The sequence below is a fragment of the Pocillopora damicornis genome, chromosome 2 (assembly GCF_964200805.1).
Source record: "Pocillopora damicornis chromosome 2, jaPocDami1.2, whole genome shotgun sequence".
NCBI classification, from domain to species: Eukaryota; Metazoa; Cnidaria; class Anthozoa; order Scleractinia; family Pocilloporidae; genus Pocillopora; species Pocillopora damicornis.
The window spans coordinates 36,651,771-36,672,428 of NC_142671.1; the positions used below are offsets into that span (position 1 = coordinate 36,651,771).

The 20,658-nt window shown below is 36.5% G+C and overlaps 1 protein-coding gene and 2 long non-coding RNA genes across 23 annotated transcripts; 1 reads left to right on the forward strand and 2 right to left on the reverse strand.

Annotated features, from left to right (window-relative positions):
* Window positions 1-668: 668 nt before the first annotated feature.
* Window positions 669-5,082, reverse strand: LOC149051110 (uncharacterized). Its single transcript, XR_016183555.1, has 2 exons — window positions 2,649-5,082; window positions 669-1,224 (listed from the first exon to the last, which is right to left on the reverse strand). It is a non-coding gene; the product is annotated as an uncharacterized LOC149051110 (long non-coding RNA).
* LOC113685569 (putative G protein-coupled receptor No18) lies at window positions 2,072-19,630 on the forward strand. Of its 21 annotated transcripts, none has more exons than XM_089196002.1 (6): window positions 2,080-2,208; window positions 10,036-10,086; window positions 11,303-11,445; window positions 14,185-15,146; window positions 15,264-15,524; window positions 18,077-19,630. In XM_089196002.1, exons 5-6 carry the CDS (start codon window positions 15,290-15,292, stop codon window positions 18,907-18,909), a joined length of 1,068 nt encoding a protein of 355 aa, XP_089052128.1. In that variant the 5' UTR covers window positions 2,080-2,208; window positions 10,036-10,086; window positions 11,303-11,445; window positions 14,185-15,146; window positions 15,264-15,289; the 3' UTR covers window positions 18,910-19,630. The 21 variants fall into 21 exon arrangements, with proteins under 21 accessions (XP_027058899.2, XP_089052128.1, XP_089052134.1 ...); XM_089196008.1 differs by having other exon boundaries at window positions 14,185-14,617; XM_027203097.2 differs by having other exon boundaries at window positions 14,185-14,268.
* Window positions 12,237-13,607, reverse strand: LOC149051111 (uncharacterized). The gene is made up of 2 exons (XR_016183556.1): window positions 13,471-13,607; window positions 12,237-13,016 (listed from the first exon to the last, which is right to left on the reverse strand). It is a non-coding gene; the product is annotated as an uncharacterized LOC149051111 (long non-coding RNA).
* Window positions 19,631-20,658: the final 1,028 nt, after the last annotated feature.

Consider the following 20,658-nt stretch of genomic DNA (forward strand, 5'->3'; position numbering starts at 1 on the left):
TTTAAATTTGTCTGAAGTTTTCTGGGTGATGATTGTAAATTGTAATGCCTAGATATTTTGAGATCTTTGGGTCAGTGAGAAAAATGGACCATGCATTTGTTTCAATCATTCTCAGTTCTGCTTTTAGGTGGGCAGACATAAACTTCTTTTAAGTCGGCATTAAACTTAATTTTTATTTTGAACAGATTAAGAACAATGTTTAATTTCATATTTAACAAAAAAAAAGGACATCTTTCTTGTGGGCTGAATATTGGTTATTGAGATATTAAGGCACACGATCCTTTACAAGAAGTCTAAGAGTTATATTGCTTATATTGCACGGAAAAAACACGTGCTTTATAGGGAGGTTACGGTTTCCATTAAGCCATGATTTCCTGTATTTATTGTTCATTATTTGGGTTAGCAAAGGGATAAACTCAGTGAAATATTGTAAAAAAGATGGCGGTCAGTCATCGCGGTGAATACACTTGTTTATGGAGTAAAATGGTTTGCCAAGCGATGTAGACATTTCTGATGTGTTATGTGACGTATCAAATGCATACGAGAAATCCGCGGGGTTTGTAACAGTGCTTATGATATACGCGCGTACTAGGTATTTCCGTAGGTACAATCTCCTCTTAGAGCTCACTTGAGGAAGTACCTCTCTCTATACTCTTGAACGTTGAAAATTCTAAGGCAAGCCCCCTAAGGGCTTTTTAATGTAATCAAAATGGTTTTCTTTTACATGAATAAAATTAAAAGGAAGAAAGATAGCTTCATTATAATTAGCGATCACGTAGTAGGAGCATCTCGAGAGGGAAAAATTTGAACACAGAGCCTGGAACATGCAAGAAAAAAGCAACAGTTTGACTGATATTTTCCCTGCTCGGCTTTGGATATCCCTGCACGCAGTTTACTTTAGAGCAAGGTATTCATTTTATGTAGCGTGTTGTCTTTAACAGCAAAGGATGAATCGGAAACTGGAAGAGGGAATTCATTATTCTCAGTGTGAATGCCACCTCATCTGTTTTTCATAAATCAAGGCGATCATCTCCGGATTTCCGTTGCACAGAGGGCAGTATTCCGGCACCATTACTCCAAAACATTGATTTTTGGACGTTTCCATGCATATCGTCCATGCAGAGGACTTCTTTGAAAAATTCCTTCCGTTGCCGACGGTCGGAAAGGAACATTTAAAACGTCATCATCCGGGATTCGTCGTCGTGCGACGAAGTCTCAGACGGTCTAAAGTATAAGGATAAAAATTAACCTTTATCTACCAATCAAAAGATGGTGGACTCTCTAGAAGACTTACTTACGACTAAAGCTTGTTCTAACGAGTCAAGCACTATTCATAATTAAGCCACTTATCCTTGAAAAAGTAATTGCATTCGAAGAACATAAATACCAACACCTAGATATGGTTTGAAAGATTCAGACGATTAAAGGCTTTGAGTCAACCAATCACAAGAAAGAATTGTGATATCATTTGATACCGAAATAATCCACCTTGCAAATCTCCAACGTACCAATTTTTTTTTTTTTTTGCATACGCAGCCCTAAAATGTAAGATTTTACAACAAAAATTTCATTGTTTCAGTAACAACTAATCATTGAATACACCTTTGAAGGGAATGTGATGCTGAATTTGCATACATACAAAAGTATAAATTAGGATTAAGGCAAAGAGCTGTAGATTTTGTACACGCAAGACACTTTTAAGCGAAAAGGTATACTTTTGCAAAAGTCAAAACTTAACAAATAACTTTAGGTCAAATATGCAACAGCAAAAAAAGCAAAATATTTCCAATGGTATTTATAAGACTTTAATTTTTTTAATTTTATTTCAGTGTTTTAAGACTGTTTATCTCTTCAAAACTACCATTCAAGTGTTTCGCTGGAATAAATTTCCACAAAAATAATATCCAGGCTAACTTTACAGCGTAAAGTGAAAAAAAAATTCCGTGCGATCAAAACCATCCATTCTAGTTATGAATTGCTATTTAGAAATTCAAATGTTTATATTTTCTGAGAAAGTCAAATTACAATAACCAAACAACATACGGGAATTCTGCTAGCATATGATTAAATCTGGTTAATCTCTGAACAGGACGGATTCAGTCTCTGTTCAAGGTTTCTCTCTATGTTGCGCATAAGACTTAAAACAGACAATTCCAAATTTAGCATCACCAGTGTACACCAAATGCCTTTGTGCCCCTTCCAGAACAAGTAAGTAGTTCTTCTTACAGTTATTACGTACAGTTATTCTTTTTCTTTAACCAACACGGAAACCATCCCAGGCGGCGATTTGAGAATTTTCAGACATTATGCAACGTGTTGAATAACAATTGTCGCCTTTGGCATAACACAGGAAAGCCTGCATCGCATTTAAAATAGATTCCAGAATAATTTCTATTTGAAAAGATTTAAGAAAAAAAACTTTGGAGAAGAAATTTTTAAATATGTATTTATTCACCAAAAGAGGAACCAGTTCGTGAATTTCTGTGTTATTTAAAATTAGTTTTACTTTGTGTTGATGGCGAGATATTAATAATTCAGTTGAGAAATGCTATGTATATTAACGAAGATTTCGAGTATAGCCAATAGACACAAATTTCACGATTTTCACGATAAAACCCAAAATATACTTTTATATACACTCAACTAACCTTCCTAATTGATACGAAAACTTCTTACCACATGCTGTTTCCGTTGTAAATATGATTTAAAGGTTATGTACGCGCTGTTGTTTTGAAATGAGTTGTGCCTGCACAAAATAGGGGCTATTTTGTGAAAAGGTTCTTGCATTGCGTTTGTATATGTTTGTTATCTTCGTCAAAGGCGCGTAAATTTCTGCACGGTACTAGCTGATTCAACGAAAAAATATCTACAAAATGTAATTTTCCTTTCCGTCTTTATTTCTATTGATCTTCTGCGACGCGAAAATGTAGGGAAGTGATTACAAAGAAATTTGAACAGTTTTGTTTTTCCAGACTTAGTTGAGTGCACTGTCGCATTATCATACAACATTAAGTGATGAAATTATTTTCAAACTTCATGGGGTGTTTAGTTGCCTATGTTAATCTGAACAAGATTCTGTTAAGATCTTTTATATTCCAGTTGTCGGCAAAATGATTCATCTCTCACCTAACAAAGAGACACATAAAGCTCGCTTATTGTTTGCACTGAATTTATGCCGCGGTACATTAAACATTGTTTTGTCCGCAATGGATCAAACTTCATTTCTGTGAATAGTCGATTTCCTTGCGCACGTTGGGATAGTTTAAAGAGTGCCACGTGAATATAGTCGGGGGAAAATGCGAATCAAATTATAAAGAGGTTTTTGTCTGTGCGCCTTTTTGAAATCTATTTCTGAATTTTAGGTATCTACAAATAGACTCTGCCATCTGTAAAGTGCATCTGTCGGGGATTAGGACACACACTGACAGCTTAAAAGTAGTTGAAATTCAATTCAAATTAAGAAAAAACTCTCCCTGTCTAATAAAAAAATACAATCTATCATCGCGAGGCAAGTCGGAGTACCTTATGTCAAGTAGCTGACTGATGTTAAAAGTCTAAGTCAATTTTGTGACAATCGATAAGATTAAAAAGCGCAGTTTTCAAGGCAAATACGACTGGAAAAGTTTTCTTATTATTTTGATTATTTTCCCAGTATACTGAGGCGACGTAACCTTGGAAAAATTTCCTCAATTTTTACAACAAAAACTTCTCAGACAACAAAATAACAAACAGTTGGACCGCAATTCTTTTTATGTGCTTTTCGAGTAACTTTGTGGCCGACTTTGTACATTTGAAGTTATACGACTTATTTTTCGCTTCAAATGTGAACAAGACTGATTCATAACGTAGAAAAAAAACTTTACCTAATGTGATATGGTAGAGGGTATTTCTATTGAATGTCGAAAATCCAAAGCCTAAGTTATCACAACCAATCATATCAAAGTTGAACATCACAGTGCGCTAAGGAAAAATCAAAGGAAAACAAGCCAATAAGTTTCGCCTCAATTTATTGAGATTTTAACGCGAGTTTCCCAGACCAATTATTGAGCGAAGTAGAGCATAACCTAAGCATTCCGAGATTACTTCCGACTCAGTTGAAAATTGGTCTGTGGATCATGATCAGGCCCCTGGTCGACTGTGGATGGAATGTCGCCAACCACTGGATAGATCTCTATTCACCGTTTAGTGGATATCGTTATTCGCTCTTTGAACAACTAGGCGCTGATTAATACGCATCAAAGTACAACTGAAGAGTGAAAATAATTTTAATTCAATCATAAAAAGCTAAGAGTACCTCTATGAAAAGAGAAACCCAATTTTTGCATGTTGAGGGTGGGAGAAGGTAACCCGTCTGTAAAGCGACATAACAAGCTCTGTATGGTTGCGTTTCATTCCACCGAAACCAAAGCAGTCGCAATGGCCAATTAGAACACAGCTGAATAACTCAAAATAATGTTTATGTAAATTACCGGAAGCTGTTATCGGTTCTAGTTTGGTATCTGACCAATCACAGAGCCGAAGCGAGCTAACAACACTGTTATATAACCCGCTCTGATTATGCAATTGCCTCAGGGATCTAGGAAAGCTCAAAAGTGTAGCCAGATGTGGATTTAAGGGTGATGTAAATTTACCGTAAAAACTCCCTTGCAAAGCCTATTGATGTAAGTGCAAGGATTCCTTTACCCTTACCAGTCTGCAGTTCTAACATTTTTCCTAAAGCGAGTATCACTGAGTTATTCAACGGTCAGCCCTCCAAAAAAAAATTTTTTTATCATCCTACCTAATTTTTTCCATTACATTCCCTTTAAGAAAGTTAGCTAATGTTAACAGTCACAATTCTCGGACATTTGTTATCAAAATCCAAACGGGTTTCATGGCATACAAAGTGAAAGAAAAAATCAGCTTTTTTTATTTACAAAATGTATTTATGCAGAGAATCTTTTCCGTCTTCTTTACAAATAAGGAAACAGTTATGTAGGAAGTATATAGTTTTATCGCTAAAGATTCTATTTAGATAAAATGAAATGCGTCATTAAATTATGAGAAATCCCATATTTTAATGAAAATTGAAGTTGAATTAGCCACCATGATTTAGCGTGATGTCGTGTTGTGCTGCTTTACCCTCAGTCTTCAAATAATTTAAAAATGTAGCTATTTAACGTAAGTCTTAACGGTTTATTTCTGGCCATTGACCGTCAGCCGGAGGTACCACCCTATTAAGACTTTTTAAGAACTACTTGTGGGAGATATCTGCGTGTTTATTTTCATTAAACCTTATTTGGATGAAAATACATGTTATTTTACCCAACTGTTCACGTGATTCCAAAAACAGTCTACCATATTTGGAATATTGAAGGGAACAAACGTAGAAAAGGAATATCACCATACGTCAATAACATTTTCCTTAACCGTCACGAAAATGTTTCGGCCACTAGAGCAGTACCTCCTTTGAAAAAAATTTTTAGAACCTGAACCGGAAACCGTGAAATACCTAAAGCTGAATGAGACCTTGTCATTCGTGTGAGAAACCACAGTCAGTTTATTGAGGTAAGGAGGTTATCATAACTTGATAAAAACTCATCTTAATTGACCAGTTAAAACTCCCGAAGAACAGAGTAACCTGCAAAGTCCTTTCTTTCTTCAACGCCTCTCTGCAAGCACAAAGCTTTCGTCTGGTTGTGATGCCCATAAAGGCTCGACGCCGGACAAAAAACTTTAAAATTCTGTCAAGATTGAAAGCCTTTTTAAGCTCTATAACTATCATCGTTCAGAGTCAACAAACTGGTGAATTTGATTTTATACACTAGTTTAAAATAGTTTCTAAATTTTACTTGTTCCTGATTGTTAAGCACGCAAAGTGTCTATATTAACGAAACCGATATCAGCAAAAATTAATCCGTAATAATCTTCCAGTTGATGACTGTGGAAACATATCTAAGACAGATATAAAGAACACGCTTTTTCCTCGAAATCAACTGTTTGTGAAAGCCGACTCAGAAATCAAATGCTGAATTTGCATATTGTTGACAATACGAAAGCAAACACCCTGATTGGCATATCAGAGTATGGCAATGTTTCTTGACATTTCTTGATGTTAAAAATGCCCTTTAGAAATCAGACCGATGTTTAATAATAAAAAAAAAACAAGGTTTCAGGCAATTTTAATTTTAATACTTGGTTTATATTTTCATAGTAATATATTTTATTGCTCATTTCGTGGGAGCGCTGAATTTTAGGTTGTTTATGTTGCCAAGGTCTTTCAATGGTTGCCCCTGGTTCTTCTCAAGATTAGAGGGCAGACGAAAGTTGAATTCTTTTGTTGTCTACGAATTGTGCTAATGGCTGAACAACGATTTTTTTGCGAGACAGAGAGAGACAGTAACCATCTTCCAACCTTCTCTTTTTCTGTTCGTACTGTAAGTTACGGATCATGGTTTTCCTTCATCCATGAACGGCGCCGCGTAATCCGTGCTATAAGACCAAAAGTCGAAAGGCGAAAAACTCCGCCCTTAAGGTATAACACAAGCGTCGAACTCGGTTTTGAAAAGGTTCCTGTGCTTAATGTTATTTACTTCCGTCGAGTGACAACGCACAAACAGTACAGCCATGAAATTTCTGGGATTTTGCCTAAATTGACTTCTAATCCAACCATCCATGACACTGAACTTACGGAACACCACAAGGCATTTTTTGCAAAAGATAATATTTATTAAGTGGAAGACTGATATTCCGAAATATGCTAAAAAAGTCGATACAAACCTTACCTCTGTTAAGTACTTAGCTTATGTGTTCAGTGGAGACTCATGGCTTATTGGACAAATATTATTGCTAGAATTTGAACGTCGATGTAATGTTAATCGCTCACCAGTGATAATGGTGAATCTAAAGCTCAATTGACTGAGCTGGTGTGAATCTGGAGAGACATCTGCTTGTTCAGCACCATTTCATTTTGTTTGAAACTGATACTTCTAGGCGAAAATTTTTGTTCTTTGTCCCACGCTTGTCACAAGACGAAGAAGCATTTTATTCCAGCTTCTCGAGCAATTTTCTCTATCGATTTGATTGTGTTCTTACAATTGTGCCGCGGTTTCTACCATCTTTACTCAAAATGGCATGTTATTTTCGGTCGCGCTTAGGTGTAATTATGGTGCACATGATGCGACGCGCATGCCAATTTCAAATAACTCTACGACTTTCTATACAGTGTTTATTTTCTTCAAATGCTCTACCAATTGAGCTACAGATAAATTTTGGGTAAGCTGTGCCATACTAGATTCATCTTTGGCAAGTGTCCTGTTTTACGCCAGAATCAGCAAAGTCGAAAGCGTCTTGTGGGAATTATGCATGGAAAGTGCGCGTCAATCGAATAGAGAAAGTTGGCTTGACATTTGTGCATGCTACGCGACAGAAAAGTTATAATCATCCTCAATTAGACAAGAGTGTAACGCGCATAACATATATTATTTCCTTTCCATTGTCAGCTGCGATTACATTCAACGTATTAGTCAATGGCGATCGTAGGCATTGTTTTGTCGCGCAGTAGAAGCTAATGTATGTTGTCAGAGAAAAAGGTAACAATGGACATAGATTACTAAATCTGCATATGCGGTTTGTCAAAGTTGTTCACAAACCCTTTGTTTTCAGGATCAAGATGTAAACATAATCAGTAGATTTACAAACATCGGTGGAGACCGAAAATCAAATGCAGTCAGTAAACGTCAATGTATTTGACTGAACACAGAAGGTTAGTAACAAAGTCAGTGAAAGAAGAGCTGAGTGAAATATAGGATTTCACCGCTAAACTTTGATATAATCAAGGAGGAAAAAGACATATTGAGATTTCTCGCGAAACTCTGCTTATATATATTATAGTGGTAGTTGTTGCTAGTACTGATTTAGGACCCTACAACAGGATGTATGAGGTCGAAATATCGAAAAATGCATATTTCTTTTGTCAGCTCTAATGAGTTCTTCAGTGTGAAAGGACGAAAACTTTCCCACATACACACAAAACATATTGTGGTTTCTTCACAAACGAGTGATGTCTGTGCGATTTTTTAATGTTTTTCTTTAAGACGTAGATGTTATACTGTAGAGTTTCAGCGATGAATATTCTTGAGGAGGTGAATATTAGATTCACTGAACAACAGCGAAGTAAATGGTACATAATGAAAACATAAATCAAATGAATTGACTGCTCTCTGTTCATGGACTATAAGCAGATGTTTGAATAATTGGAGTTCGACATTGATATTGACGGATGTGAGAGCCAGCTCTTTTTAAAATACAACAAAGCCAGCGAAAAAAAAAATAAGTAAATCGATCTTTCCTGGATGGGCTCACTTGAGCTTGAGCCTAAATTTCCCAACGCTACCAACAAGGAGAATCAATGTTATCTGCTTATTCGCCATTCTTCCGAAACACAAATCAAAGTAAAACCGGATGTAACTCTTTCTGAGGAACAGAGAGACTGAATATTGCGCTTCAAGTAGATAAATTACTGAATCACTACGGTACCTCTTTTTCGCGCAAGGACGAAACAAAGTTCACATTAGACTAACCTGGACATCTTTTTACGCAACTGCCTCGTCACACCTTTAATTTCTATTAGAGCGATTGGATAAGAAAAGATGTCTTTTTTAAGAACAGAAATCATACAATATCTCTGTGATGGATAAAAAAGGTTGAGGTTGAATAAAAAAGGTTAAGGTTTCCATTTTCGTACTTGACAATGAAAGATGGCTGGGAACTGGACGGTCTGAAAACAGCTGCTAGATTTGTTCCAGGAAAGCTAATATATTAAAACACCATTACAAACTATTCCGCACATTTTAAACATGTTCTTATCCTCTCTAGAGGACTGGATTTTTATCTGACCCGCGCTTTCGCAGAATATTCAACCCCACTCGTTAGTCGAGTTGTTGTATGTTATGGGCTCACTAATTGACTATTGAGCATACAGGTACCACATTTTTTATTAGGCAACTACATGAATAAATAAATAGTGATGATAAACCACTTATTCATATATATATATATATATACATACATATATATATATACATATATATATACATATATATATACATATATATATATATATATATATATATATATATATACAAACACACATTTATTTTTAATGGTGAGGTTGATTATGGAGATGCGAACGCTCTGATTGTTCGAGGATTGCCTTAATCACCTTGCGCGCGGTGATTATACCAAGAGCGCCAACTTTCAAAATGGCTGCCTCGCGTTTTGTCAATGTTTTCGTGGAACTGATAAACACAATAGAAGACAATTCAATTGCGAAGAGCTCAAAGGTTGCTTCTGAGTTTAGCGGAACTTTTTTCAAAAGCAACTGAGATATAAAGGTTTTGCTGAGTGAATAAAATAATTATGCTAAAAATTCCTTCCTTATCTTGATACGAGTTATCGACACAGTTGTATCAAAACATGCGCAATGCTTTCTTTATTTACAGAATTTCCAACGGCATTCGAAAGCACCTGAGCAATTATACCAAAACAATTATTCACGTCAGGCTCAGAGAACATTGTTGAATAATCCCTGCGACTTCGTCGCGGGGGTTATTCAACAATATTCTCTTCGCTTTCGACGAAGAATTGTTTGATATATGTGTAAAATAGCCACTAATTTCGTGTAATCAAATTTAATAGCGTGAGAATTTTCATTCCCATAATGCACTGTGATCACAAGTGAGTACATTGCTGAAAATAAGGCAAAGAAATTGGTTCCTCCGTCAGCTGTGTGACCGTGGTATGTTGGTATAAAATTCACCTGATTCCACTATAGTAATCTGTAATATTCTTAATGATCCCATCTCATTGGCGGTTAATTGACAGTTAATTTCCTATAGTCCCCCGGCCCTTAATACTCTGTTGGCGACTGATCCCGCTCCGCTTCTCCTAAAAACCATGTGATTCCCCACCCCCGCCCCCCCCCCCCCCCAAAAAAAAAACCTTCCAACCGTAGGCGATGAATAGTGACTGGTCTATTTCTCTCACTCCACCCAGGCCTCTCTCCACCCAGGAAGATAAATAAAAAGTTTCAGGAAAACTGCCAAGGTAATATGACTTAATGCTGCGGGTCAATCAGATTATCTAGAGGGCGGAACAATATACTTGTAAGAAAGATGTTTTTTTCGTCTTGTCACGAGCGTGAGACAAATAAAAAATTCTGATCCCCACGAGGAATCGAATCTCAGACCTTCGGATTTATGCTCCGATGCTCTACCACTGAGCCACAGAGACTCTACGGTGAGCGAAGTCTATCACGAAGTTCATATGACACGCGTCCTGCATACCGCTAGGATCAGCAATGTGGATGGCGTAATTTTTTTAGATAGAAATAATGAAACTTTCAGTACCTCCATGTGTTGAGGGCGCATTTTGTAGGTCTTTCTAAATATGCAAAATTAATTTTTATATATTCATAATCACATCGAAAATAAAGAGGTTAAGAGACACCAGAATATACGTCAAGCTCTCAATCAATTAAAACATTGCATAAGAATAAACTGCAGCGATTAAGTAAAATCTAAAGCGATGAAAGGAAGTGCTTTGAAACATCGTCCTCAGTCATGTGGCAATTTAAAATTTGAAACAAAACCGGCGGCTGAGATTGATTCTAGAAGACTGTTAATAAAAGATGTGCAATCGAGATCGAGTTTTGAATTACAGGAAGATATATGATAATAAAAGCAGCTTACTCTTGGTTTTGAAAAGAAGGAATAAAGGGTTGATCTTGTAATAACTATATGATGACTGGATAATTTCGAAATTTTTGAGCAGTGCGGTTTGGTTATGGTGAAAGCAACTTGTCATTTTTCACGGAAAACTTTTCAACAAGCGTTCCAGGTTCGAATCAACTCCAGGTGTAAAGTGTAAAAGAAAATCGCAAAACATCGCTGAGGCAGGTTTTATTTTTTCAATTCTGTATTTTTGTGCTAAGAGTTAAGATATGATTTCTAAAATTACTCCTTGCTACGATACATTTGCTTATAATTTTAGGTAGTGTGCTCTTTCCTTAAATATCTGCCTTGACGAGCGTAATGTTAACCTGTTTAATTCAACAAGGCCTTGTTTGACAGCGACGCCAACGAAAAGCAAAAAAAACTGCATTTAAAGAGATATTAATGACTAACATGCTCTTCTCGAACGTAAAGACTGTATTAATGCTTTTGTGATGACGTACAAATTGGAAACGCACGTATGAAAAGCGAACGATTATCTAACAGAATCCCTTTATTTGATCCACGCATCATTTTTTTCTCATTTTCAGGACACAAATTAATCACACCTGCCTCGCAAACTCTTTGTCATTGTGGTTTTAGGTCTGTGTGTTTTGAAACTCACTCCGAAAGAAGAGATACTCTATAGCTAACGAAGCTTTCCGCAGGAACTTCATTGGCTTTGCGTCAATTGGTAAGTGGATAAATATTTCGTTTTCTATTTTTACATACAGACTGAAAGAAGTCTTGTGTTAATAAATGTTACATAAGAACAACACTGCTTATTCCAAATGCTGTTCTTATGCAATTGAAGACTTCTATGTTGTTCTATACCCAAAAATTCGTGCTGAGAAAAAAAAAAATGTTTGTATGCCTGCTTCAAAAGATGGATTCAGTTTCTTTGTAAGAAATATGACTGGCCCTCTCAACTACGTGTACAGTTGCTATAAATATTTTCCTTTGTTGCCCGTGGGGTGAAAGTAAATGCTAAAAAGCTTTTTCTTTGATCGAGTCCTGTCTAAAGTGCTGTCAAGAATCGTTAATATGGAGATGAATGCTGAATTTTCTAGCTTTCATCAATTTTACTTTGCTTCATCGGATTGACATTCAACTGAATAAGAACAGAGTATTTACCCCAAGATCTTGCTGCACTTTTTTTCTTTCACTGGGAATAACCTTCCCCATCTTTTTTTTTGTTTTTTTGCCAACGATTTTTTGTCAACTTATTCATGAAATTGAATAAGCAATTTTGGACTTAATGTTGATGTAAAATTTAAATGCTATTATTAAGAAAAACTTTAACTGTACGTGAGCCGAAATCCCAGAAATAATTCATCATTCGAAGCAGGTTAAAACCCTATGTTGATTTCAGTTGATTTCAAAAATCACGGAAAACCATTTTCGTTTTTTCCAAAAAAGCAATTACTGCAGACATGAGTTGAAAACAACCTGCATACAGTCAATAGCACAAGTTACGCATTTTACCCGCGTTACATGTTTATTCTTTTGGAATTACAAATCTATGCAATAAAATCACTGCGAATATGCAAAAACAAAATTGTCTAAAATAAATCTCAGAATAGATTTGAACTAAGATAAAAAGCAAAAAACGTGTCATCATTAATTTTATGCATGGACAAAAATACATAAAGTCATCTGACTTGCATTAGAACATGAAAACACATAAAGGAGAAATATTTTTAATGGTGAATTACTCTTCAATTTTTACCTAATGATCTATAAAATGTGCGCTCAACTGAAATATCTCTCAAAGTCGAATAATTTTTTAAAATACAGGGTGGAAATTCCGCATAAATCTGCTGAAATAAATGTTGGAAGTTAAAGCTTTTATTTGATCTTGATAGCGTTTTTTAAGTTCCTGTTAACAGATCATTTATTTTGTATATACTTTTATGACGCTTTTTAGATCACTCATTTATTGTCGGCTCTGTACTTGGGCATCTTTGACGCTTTAATTCAAAAGGAAATTTCCAACTTCAGCTAAAAACTAAAATTTACTTACACCTGCAAATTGATTTTCCAAATTTCAGCAGATCGATTCCATTTTTTTGTAAAAATGGCCTCCAGTGCTAACATTTCATAATTCAAAGCTACATCGCGTAAATCATCTTTGTGATGAAATTTTGTCATTTGTTTATTTGACTTTAGCTTTCATTTTCCGTAAAAAAGGCAAACTTGTTTCCCCTTTATTTCTTGAGTCGTTTCCATGAGTCATAAATTAACGCTCTTGAGCTATTTTAAGGTCTGTAAACAAAGAAAATGGAGCAATTTAGAATTGAGAGTCGAAAGTCATCCAATATTGCACTGGTTTTCCCTTACTTCGGGCGTTGATTGGTCTAAGAAATTTGCAACAACCCTCTCGACCAATCACATGCAAAACTCAAACCATTCGCGACGCTTTAGGCAGTTTGCTTGTTTTTACGTTGATTTCTCATTGGTTCCTCGTGATATTCTTTGGTTTTCGATTTATACGACGCTCTTCTTGTATAGATGAGATTTCCCACCCGTGCCGATGGCCATTTTCATAAATTTGTAGGATCATTTGGTTTACTAAATAAACCAATGAACGGTCTACCAAGAAAGCTGTGTAATAACTATTTCTACTAATTATCTTCTTTGAGAAAAACATTTAAACGTCATATTTTGTCACGTTGGACAATGTCTCTTTAAAAAAAAAAAATATAGAATTTATCCTCACCTTTCTTTTCTAACAGTATAGCATCACTAGCGGTAAGCGAAAGTAAAGGTTTGCCGTATCATTTCTAAATCCCGCAACTTGTTTCACCGCACACTCTTCTTCGGCGTGTTTTCCCACCGTAGACAAAAATCGCAGAATAAAAAAAGAGAGAGCGGACCTGCACGAGTATGATCTGCGTAAAACAATTGGTAAATAGCACGATACCACAAAATACAACGTTGAATGCTTAAATTTTGTGTATAGTCTTGACCCTAAGTCTTGACGATCTCCTGAGTTCTTTCAGATTTTCCTAAGAGCTGAAATCTCTTTTAATAGTCGTTGCAAAAAAAAAAAATATATATATATAATAATTAGATAGGTAGGAAGTATCTTTAAGGAACCGGTAACTCCAACAATGCACGAATTTGGTTTCTTTGATTTTTTTTTCTTTAGGATTAGTTGATGGCTTTAGCCAATTTTGAAACCAAATCAACGCGCACTGATTTTTTCACGCTCTTTAGTAACAGACGTCAATTAACAGACCGCCAATAGGGAAAGAAATCAATAATGCGAATCAATAATCTTGTTTTATTTTATTCTAAAAAAGAAAACATCTGCTTTCATAGGCTTGAAACCTTACCTTTCATTAAATTCTTGATCTGCTTTTAAAAGCCTCCACCGGTAGAATCCAATTTGCGTGCAAATTTATCATTTTGTCAACCTTATTTTGACTAGTAATTTCAGTTTTCATTCATCTGGACAATTCTCACAGAAAAGAAGGCTAATGAAGATCCCTGCATGGTGCCTAAAGACGTTAAGGTGGGACGTATTTTGATTTTATTTTGAACCAGCGGGTTGTAAAAATAGTTCAATGTTTTCGTCGAAAACAAACACCTTGAGGGAATGTTGATGAATTTGGCAATGTGGTTCATTGGGTCTTGAATGGCTTACCGAAGACCTGTTTGTTTAATTGTTTTCGGTTCTCAATTCTGATTGGTCAGGTACAGAAAACCTGTCAAGTCACGCAGTAATACCGTTACACCTTTGCAATGTATTTGGTGAAACATCGGACGTTTTTAGTAGACAAATCTGGTAATTCAGTGTCCGGGAGACTGATCACTGCAGACCGCAGTAAATGCATTGGATTGCAAAAACATTCATTGACTATGTAAGTGACTTTCTACCGAGATGACTTCACCTTGTCAGAAATTTATTAAAGACAGACTACCCACGGATCAAATCTAAATTTAAAGTTATTCTTAGAAGATGAATTTTAGTCGTTCGTTTTCGTAAGGTCCTGGAGACACTTTGAAGAGATAATGTCTTCTAAACTCAATTTAATAATACGTTGTTCAAAACGCACACAACGTAATTAAACTGATTTACGGCTAGTTTTTGTGACCGAGAGCACTTTAAATAACTTAGGTTAATTAGTTGTGACCGGCCCACCAAAAACAATTGAGATTAGTGTGATCGTGTAAACAACACTGGTTTTCACGAGTTGTTTATCACTTTACACGTAACTAAAGAGATGCAGAGGCTTGTTGTTCTCTCTGTCTCTGAATTTAAATGAACGACGCAAGATTTGGTCGCCGTTAGCTCAGCTAGAAATATTACCTTTTCTGAGGAACATTTATGCCAATCGTGACCAGAAACCAGTAGCGGTGTAAGATGATGTTGTTATATTGTGACTGAAGGTAAGAAAATCGGAAACATTTTGATTATCAAGTATGTTTAGATTACATTGCAGATAAGCCAGACCGGTTTCAGAAAGAGCCGCTATGCGCTCAAATGATTGTTTGCTTTTGTTCAAGGTGAGACCCGCGAAGCAACGCTTACCATGCCGACAAACACCACCACTTATCTGAATGCAACGAGGGCATCGCTTATCGTGGAGTCGCTGTTTTTCGTGGTGTTAAGTCTGATCATTTTGGCAGGAAATTCTCTTGTCTGTACAGCGATTTACAAGAATCGTAAGCTCCGAACAAAGACAAACTACTATTTGGTTTCGCTTGCGGTGGCCGATATCATGGTTGGACTTGCTTCTGTACCGTATTGGGTGTATTTCCGGTTAGGTAAGACTCAGCAAATTTTATTTATTTTTTTTTCAGTTGAGACTCATGTCACGAAATTTGATACAGTTCTTAAACCTTTTAGTCTACCTTCAACTCTGTAGGATACTACTGAATATCAGTTTGGTAATATAGAAAAACATCAGAGCGGCAATTATGAAATATGACGAACGAAGACGACTGAACTGAATAGATTAGTGAAGCAGAAAATTTAACCTGAAGAAACCATGACGTGTGACGTATGCATATGTTTGCCATTTGTAATTACTTTACGCAACAACAGCGCAAATTTTAACAAAGAATGCTGATGAAGTAATTGACACTTTGTCGATCTTCATCGCGTAAACAAGCGCAAAGTATCTCCATTTACGTTAAATTCTGTAAATACCAGGAATATGCTTCTTATCTGGTGTAAAAAAGAAAACCCTCGAGTTGTTAATTTCCGACGAAGCTGTGGTAAGAAATTTCCGAATTCAGACACGTCTCGGGAAACAAATGGTGAGAAACACTTCAAGTGTTTCTATGTTTAAGTTCCATCCAAAAATGATAGTAAATTTTCTCTTGAAAACAATTTTAGAGAGGTAAAGTAGAAAACAGGTGGTATGATCTGTTTTTGAATGGTATACTCATAAACGCGCTAATCCTCACGTTATTTCAGTATAGCTAGACTGTTATTTTTATCTTGTACGGCATGTTAGGGAGCATAAACTTTGGTTTTTATTCAGTTTCCTTACCATGAATTGTTTTTGTTTTTTTTTTTTTTTGCTTTCTTCACCAATTGCTAGAAAGTTCTCCTTCGATAAATTATACTTAAGATTGGATCTTAAATAACAAACAGCGTCAACTGATACGTTTTTGCGTGCATCTTACAAAGGTATCGTCTCATTACAAACTTGTCAACAATATTTGAAGTGTTTATCAAGTTTCCGCTAATGAGTTAAACTTGATGGCGCGAGTTGTCCAAGCCTATTTAAACACAGAAAGTGTTCAGAGATATTAATATTACGATTGTTCTCGAAAGAATATTATCAAAACCTTATTTAAGTGTTGATGTCTACTCTAGCGACGCCAAATTTGTAACGTCTTAAGACATTTCTTCAAGTAAAGAAAACAGATATGTCCTACAAAAAAACATCAGCTGATAGTCTCTTGATCGTGTTCAAAACAAAACTTCAGCTTCATCCATCAAAACAAAGCTTCAGAGGTCAACAAATTGAAGATAAGTAAATAACGTTTGAGGAAATAAGCACGGTCATATTTGCCCTTTTAACATGATACCAGAGTCTTTGATTTACGCTGCATGAAGCCTCGCTCGTGCGCGGCGCGCTTCGCAGCCTCCACGCGTGTTGACGCGAAAGAAAGAGGTCGCTGGTTTCTACGCATGCCTTGTTGTTGTGAGAAAGGGAACAATCTTCAAATCGTGTTGTCGGTCAGTTGTAACTCGAAGTGCAAAAAAAAAAAAGAAAAAAGAATTTTAACATTCCAGAGATTAGACTGATCTGCTCTCATTTTTTTTCGGTATTTATTTTCTCAAAGCCTTCCAAAGTGATCATGTTCTAGGCTATAAATACGTTTTGGAACCTTCTTAGTTTTCGTTTTACACTCACTTGACGGTTCAGGCTAACGCCACCCTGATTCAGGTCCAAAACATACTTATACCTGCGAAGATAAGCTCTTTTGTTTTATTGAAAACCGCACAAAATTTTCATCAAAACCGAACAGCCAGATTTGAAAACGTTCCAAAGTGAAAAACCACAGAGACTAATGATTCAAACGACGTGAATTTACGAGGCTAAATAATTGGAAAGGTGAATGACAAAAATTAAAAAAACTATTCGTCGTTAATGGGAAAATTTAGAAGCAGCAGTTGGCACTTAAAAAAGCAAGGATTTTGAGTGTTTAAAATAAAAATGAAAAACAAAAAAACAAAAAAACAAAAATGAAATAAAGCTGGAATCATGAATATTTAACTCGCCCTAGGGCGGCCTATCGAGGATGTTTCTCGAAAAAAATGGTTTAACACCTTGGATGCATTAAAGCATCGAATAAGCGAAATCTTTTGAAACATTTTACTTCTGGACAAAAAGTTACTCACGTAATCCATATCACGAAAAAAACTGATTTGCGTTGCATATACGCTCTATTGTGGGATGTAGCGGAGAAGAGGCGTTGGTTTTGTTGAGCGACTTTCAATTGAGTGTTCTCAAACAAAACCTCAAAGAAGCGCTTTAGAGCGCTCTCGAGAGCTAACTAGAATCGTTACCAGTCCCCTGTGCGACCGTTTTTGGTCTGTCATGCATCGCTTTCCCTCTTCTCTCGCAGAGAAGGCGTTGCGTGACGGGAGCAAACAACGGCTGCGAATGAGGCTAGGGATGATAGGCTAAAGTTCTGCAGCGTATTGGTTGAGAACGGACGAGAATCTTCTTTTTTTAAATAGATTGCAGGGCTAGGAAGCAAAAACAATGTAATACCTTCGTTGACAGTTAGTTAAATAGGCTCTTTTTCATATATTCATGTCTTGATTATTTTTTCTTATTCTTTTTCCTGAACTGTAGTTAACTCTCAGACAGATACACTTTCGTACAAAATTTACATCACTTATGACATCATCTGTGGTACTTCATCCATCATGAACCTTGTGATGATAAGCTTGGAGCGCTGTATCTCCGTCACACAACCGACTATCCATAGAAACTTGTCACGCGAGACTATTTGCATGACCATTGCTGCTGCCTGGGCATATGCCCTTGTGGTCGCGAGCGTCAGTCACATAAGTGGATCGTATCTTGGGTGGTACCCTGTTTTTGTAAGCACTGCGAGCTTCTTTCTGCCGCTGTTTATTATCCTCATTGCGTACGCTTTGATTTATAAAATAGCGCAAACGAGGGAACGAGCGAGACAGTCGCGATCACTTGCGCGGGAAATCCGCATCGCTGTGACTCTTGCAGTAGTTATTGGAGCTTTCGTCGTTGCTTGGTTACCATTCTTTGTCATGTTGCTTGTGACGACTTACTGCAAGACGTGTAAAATTGATTACGCTATAATGGTGCCTTTTACAAAGTGGATGCACTACAGCGGATCTATGGTGAACCCAATCATTTACACTCATCGCAATCGCGATTTTCGTCACGCGTTTGCAAAAATATTAATTTCATGTGGAATGAAGCAAATGAGATTTTCTTTCTCTCAATCTCATCCGCATTCTAAAGCTACTCCATTGGAAATTGGAAACTTTCCCTCAGATTTGAAACAGGGATCTTTTTGTATATCTCGGGAGGATAGTGAAATTCCTGCACGAACAGCGAGGGCAAACAGCTACGTTCTGGCGCAGGAAACAAACGGTCGCGTGAGCATTTCCGGATACGGAGGCAAAGAAGCAAGAGCGTAACTCATCACTTCCATTTAAAGAAGAATTTTTAACGCGTGGGAGAACTACAAAATCAAGTTCGTACTAGTAATGAAACTTGGTTCTGAATCTCAAGCTCAGGGTGGAACTGAAGATATTTTGATAACTGTTAAACTATTTTAATTAAAATTAAAAAAACTAAAATAATGTAAGGGTAACTATTCTTTTCCATCGTTGTTTCGAATAATTCTGATCATATTCATTTCCAGAGATGTTTGAGGTGAGTGTTTCATCATTATACAGAGTTGTTCTCAAAGTGATAGAAACAAGTTTGGTTCAGGCATGTTTTTATTTATTCTACAAATTATTTGTATTTTCCGCAGGCAAAACTCTTTCTTCTCACCCGATGAATTTTTGTCCTGTTTTGAAATAAAACGGTTTTTCATAAGATGATTTGAATTTTAAGGTGTTTTCGAAAGACTCGATGTTTGATGTTATTGATTCGTAAGAAGCCACCTTTTTTTAACGAGGAAAACGAAGTACATAAATGTACTGATCGTTCCAAAAAAACTTTTCCATAATAACTTTTAAAGAAAGAATCATGGAGCAAATTATTAAGTGGTTTGCTTTTATACAAACAGTAAAGTGATCGAGTGAAATCTACTGTACACATACACATTATTCGCTCCTTATTTATCTACGTCATTCATAACATTTTTCCGTACTCAAATAAAATTTGAATAAAAAATAATGAATAATTCTATTTGACGTATACACTTTTGTTTTCTTTTCTGGTTGCATTTGCCTCGATAAAAAAGTAAGATTGGTGCTTTCAGCTGTGGTTCGCACCAAGAACATTTCTCAAGTTTGCGCGTGATTGAAAGGGTCCACTGACTGAAAGAGGAGTTGTTTTTCCCATGGTCCCTTGCGTTCTCAGATCATTTTGACCATTTCTTGCGCAAGAAACCATTATTATCATTTTGTCGCAGATTGTGGCGCATTTTGCGGGCAAAAATGGAGATTGTTGTTCTCCAAATAGTAATAGAGTTTGTGTTCTTGGGCATAAATATGTTTTATGTCCTTCTCAAAGTCACTTAGCAGTTCGGGTCAAATTGACTCTGAGTCAGGCCCAAAACATATTTATATGCCCACGAACATAGGCTCTATTGTTTTATTATAACAAATCGGCTTGAAGGTCTTTAGGCATATTCCATACCGGTATAAAATCTGAAGGCTTCGACACCACAGAAGCTGGGAAAAGTCGCGACAAAAATTCTGCATCATGCAAATCGGAGAAATTTTGTGAAACATCTCTTCAGTCTTTTTGGTAGAATTTTGCCACCGCAACAAGTAGCCCAAATTCAAACTGGTTCAAGTTGTGCGGTAAAATGAATCACAACGACTTGTTTTAGAACGATTTCTCGCTGTGACTTCAGTTGAGACGTGATCTGTCATGTGACATGTCATTTGATCTATTGCGTGACTTATCACGCGATTTGTTTCGTGACTAATTGCACGATGTGTCCACACTTTCAGGATTCAAGTGCGCAAGGCCAGGAGAGGGAGTGGATAAAACTGAACGTGACTTTACGCGCATATTTGCATATCTAACAAGCAACCTGTTGTTAGATATTCTTTTGTCCTTCCAACTTTCCATGAAGAAATGCAGAGCTTGGCGCCTTAAAAATCAAAACGAATAAAAAGCAGCTTTATCCCCAGTCCCTCCGCCGCATTCTACAACATAGCCATCAAGCACCGCGCCCCTTTCATGAGGAGCAGCGCTCCTTCGAC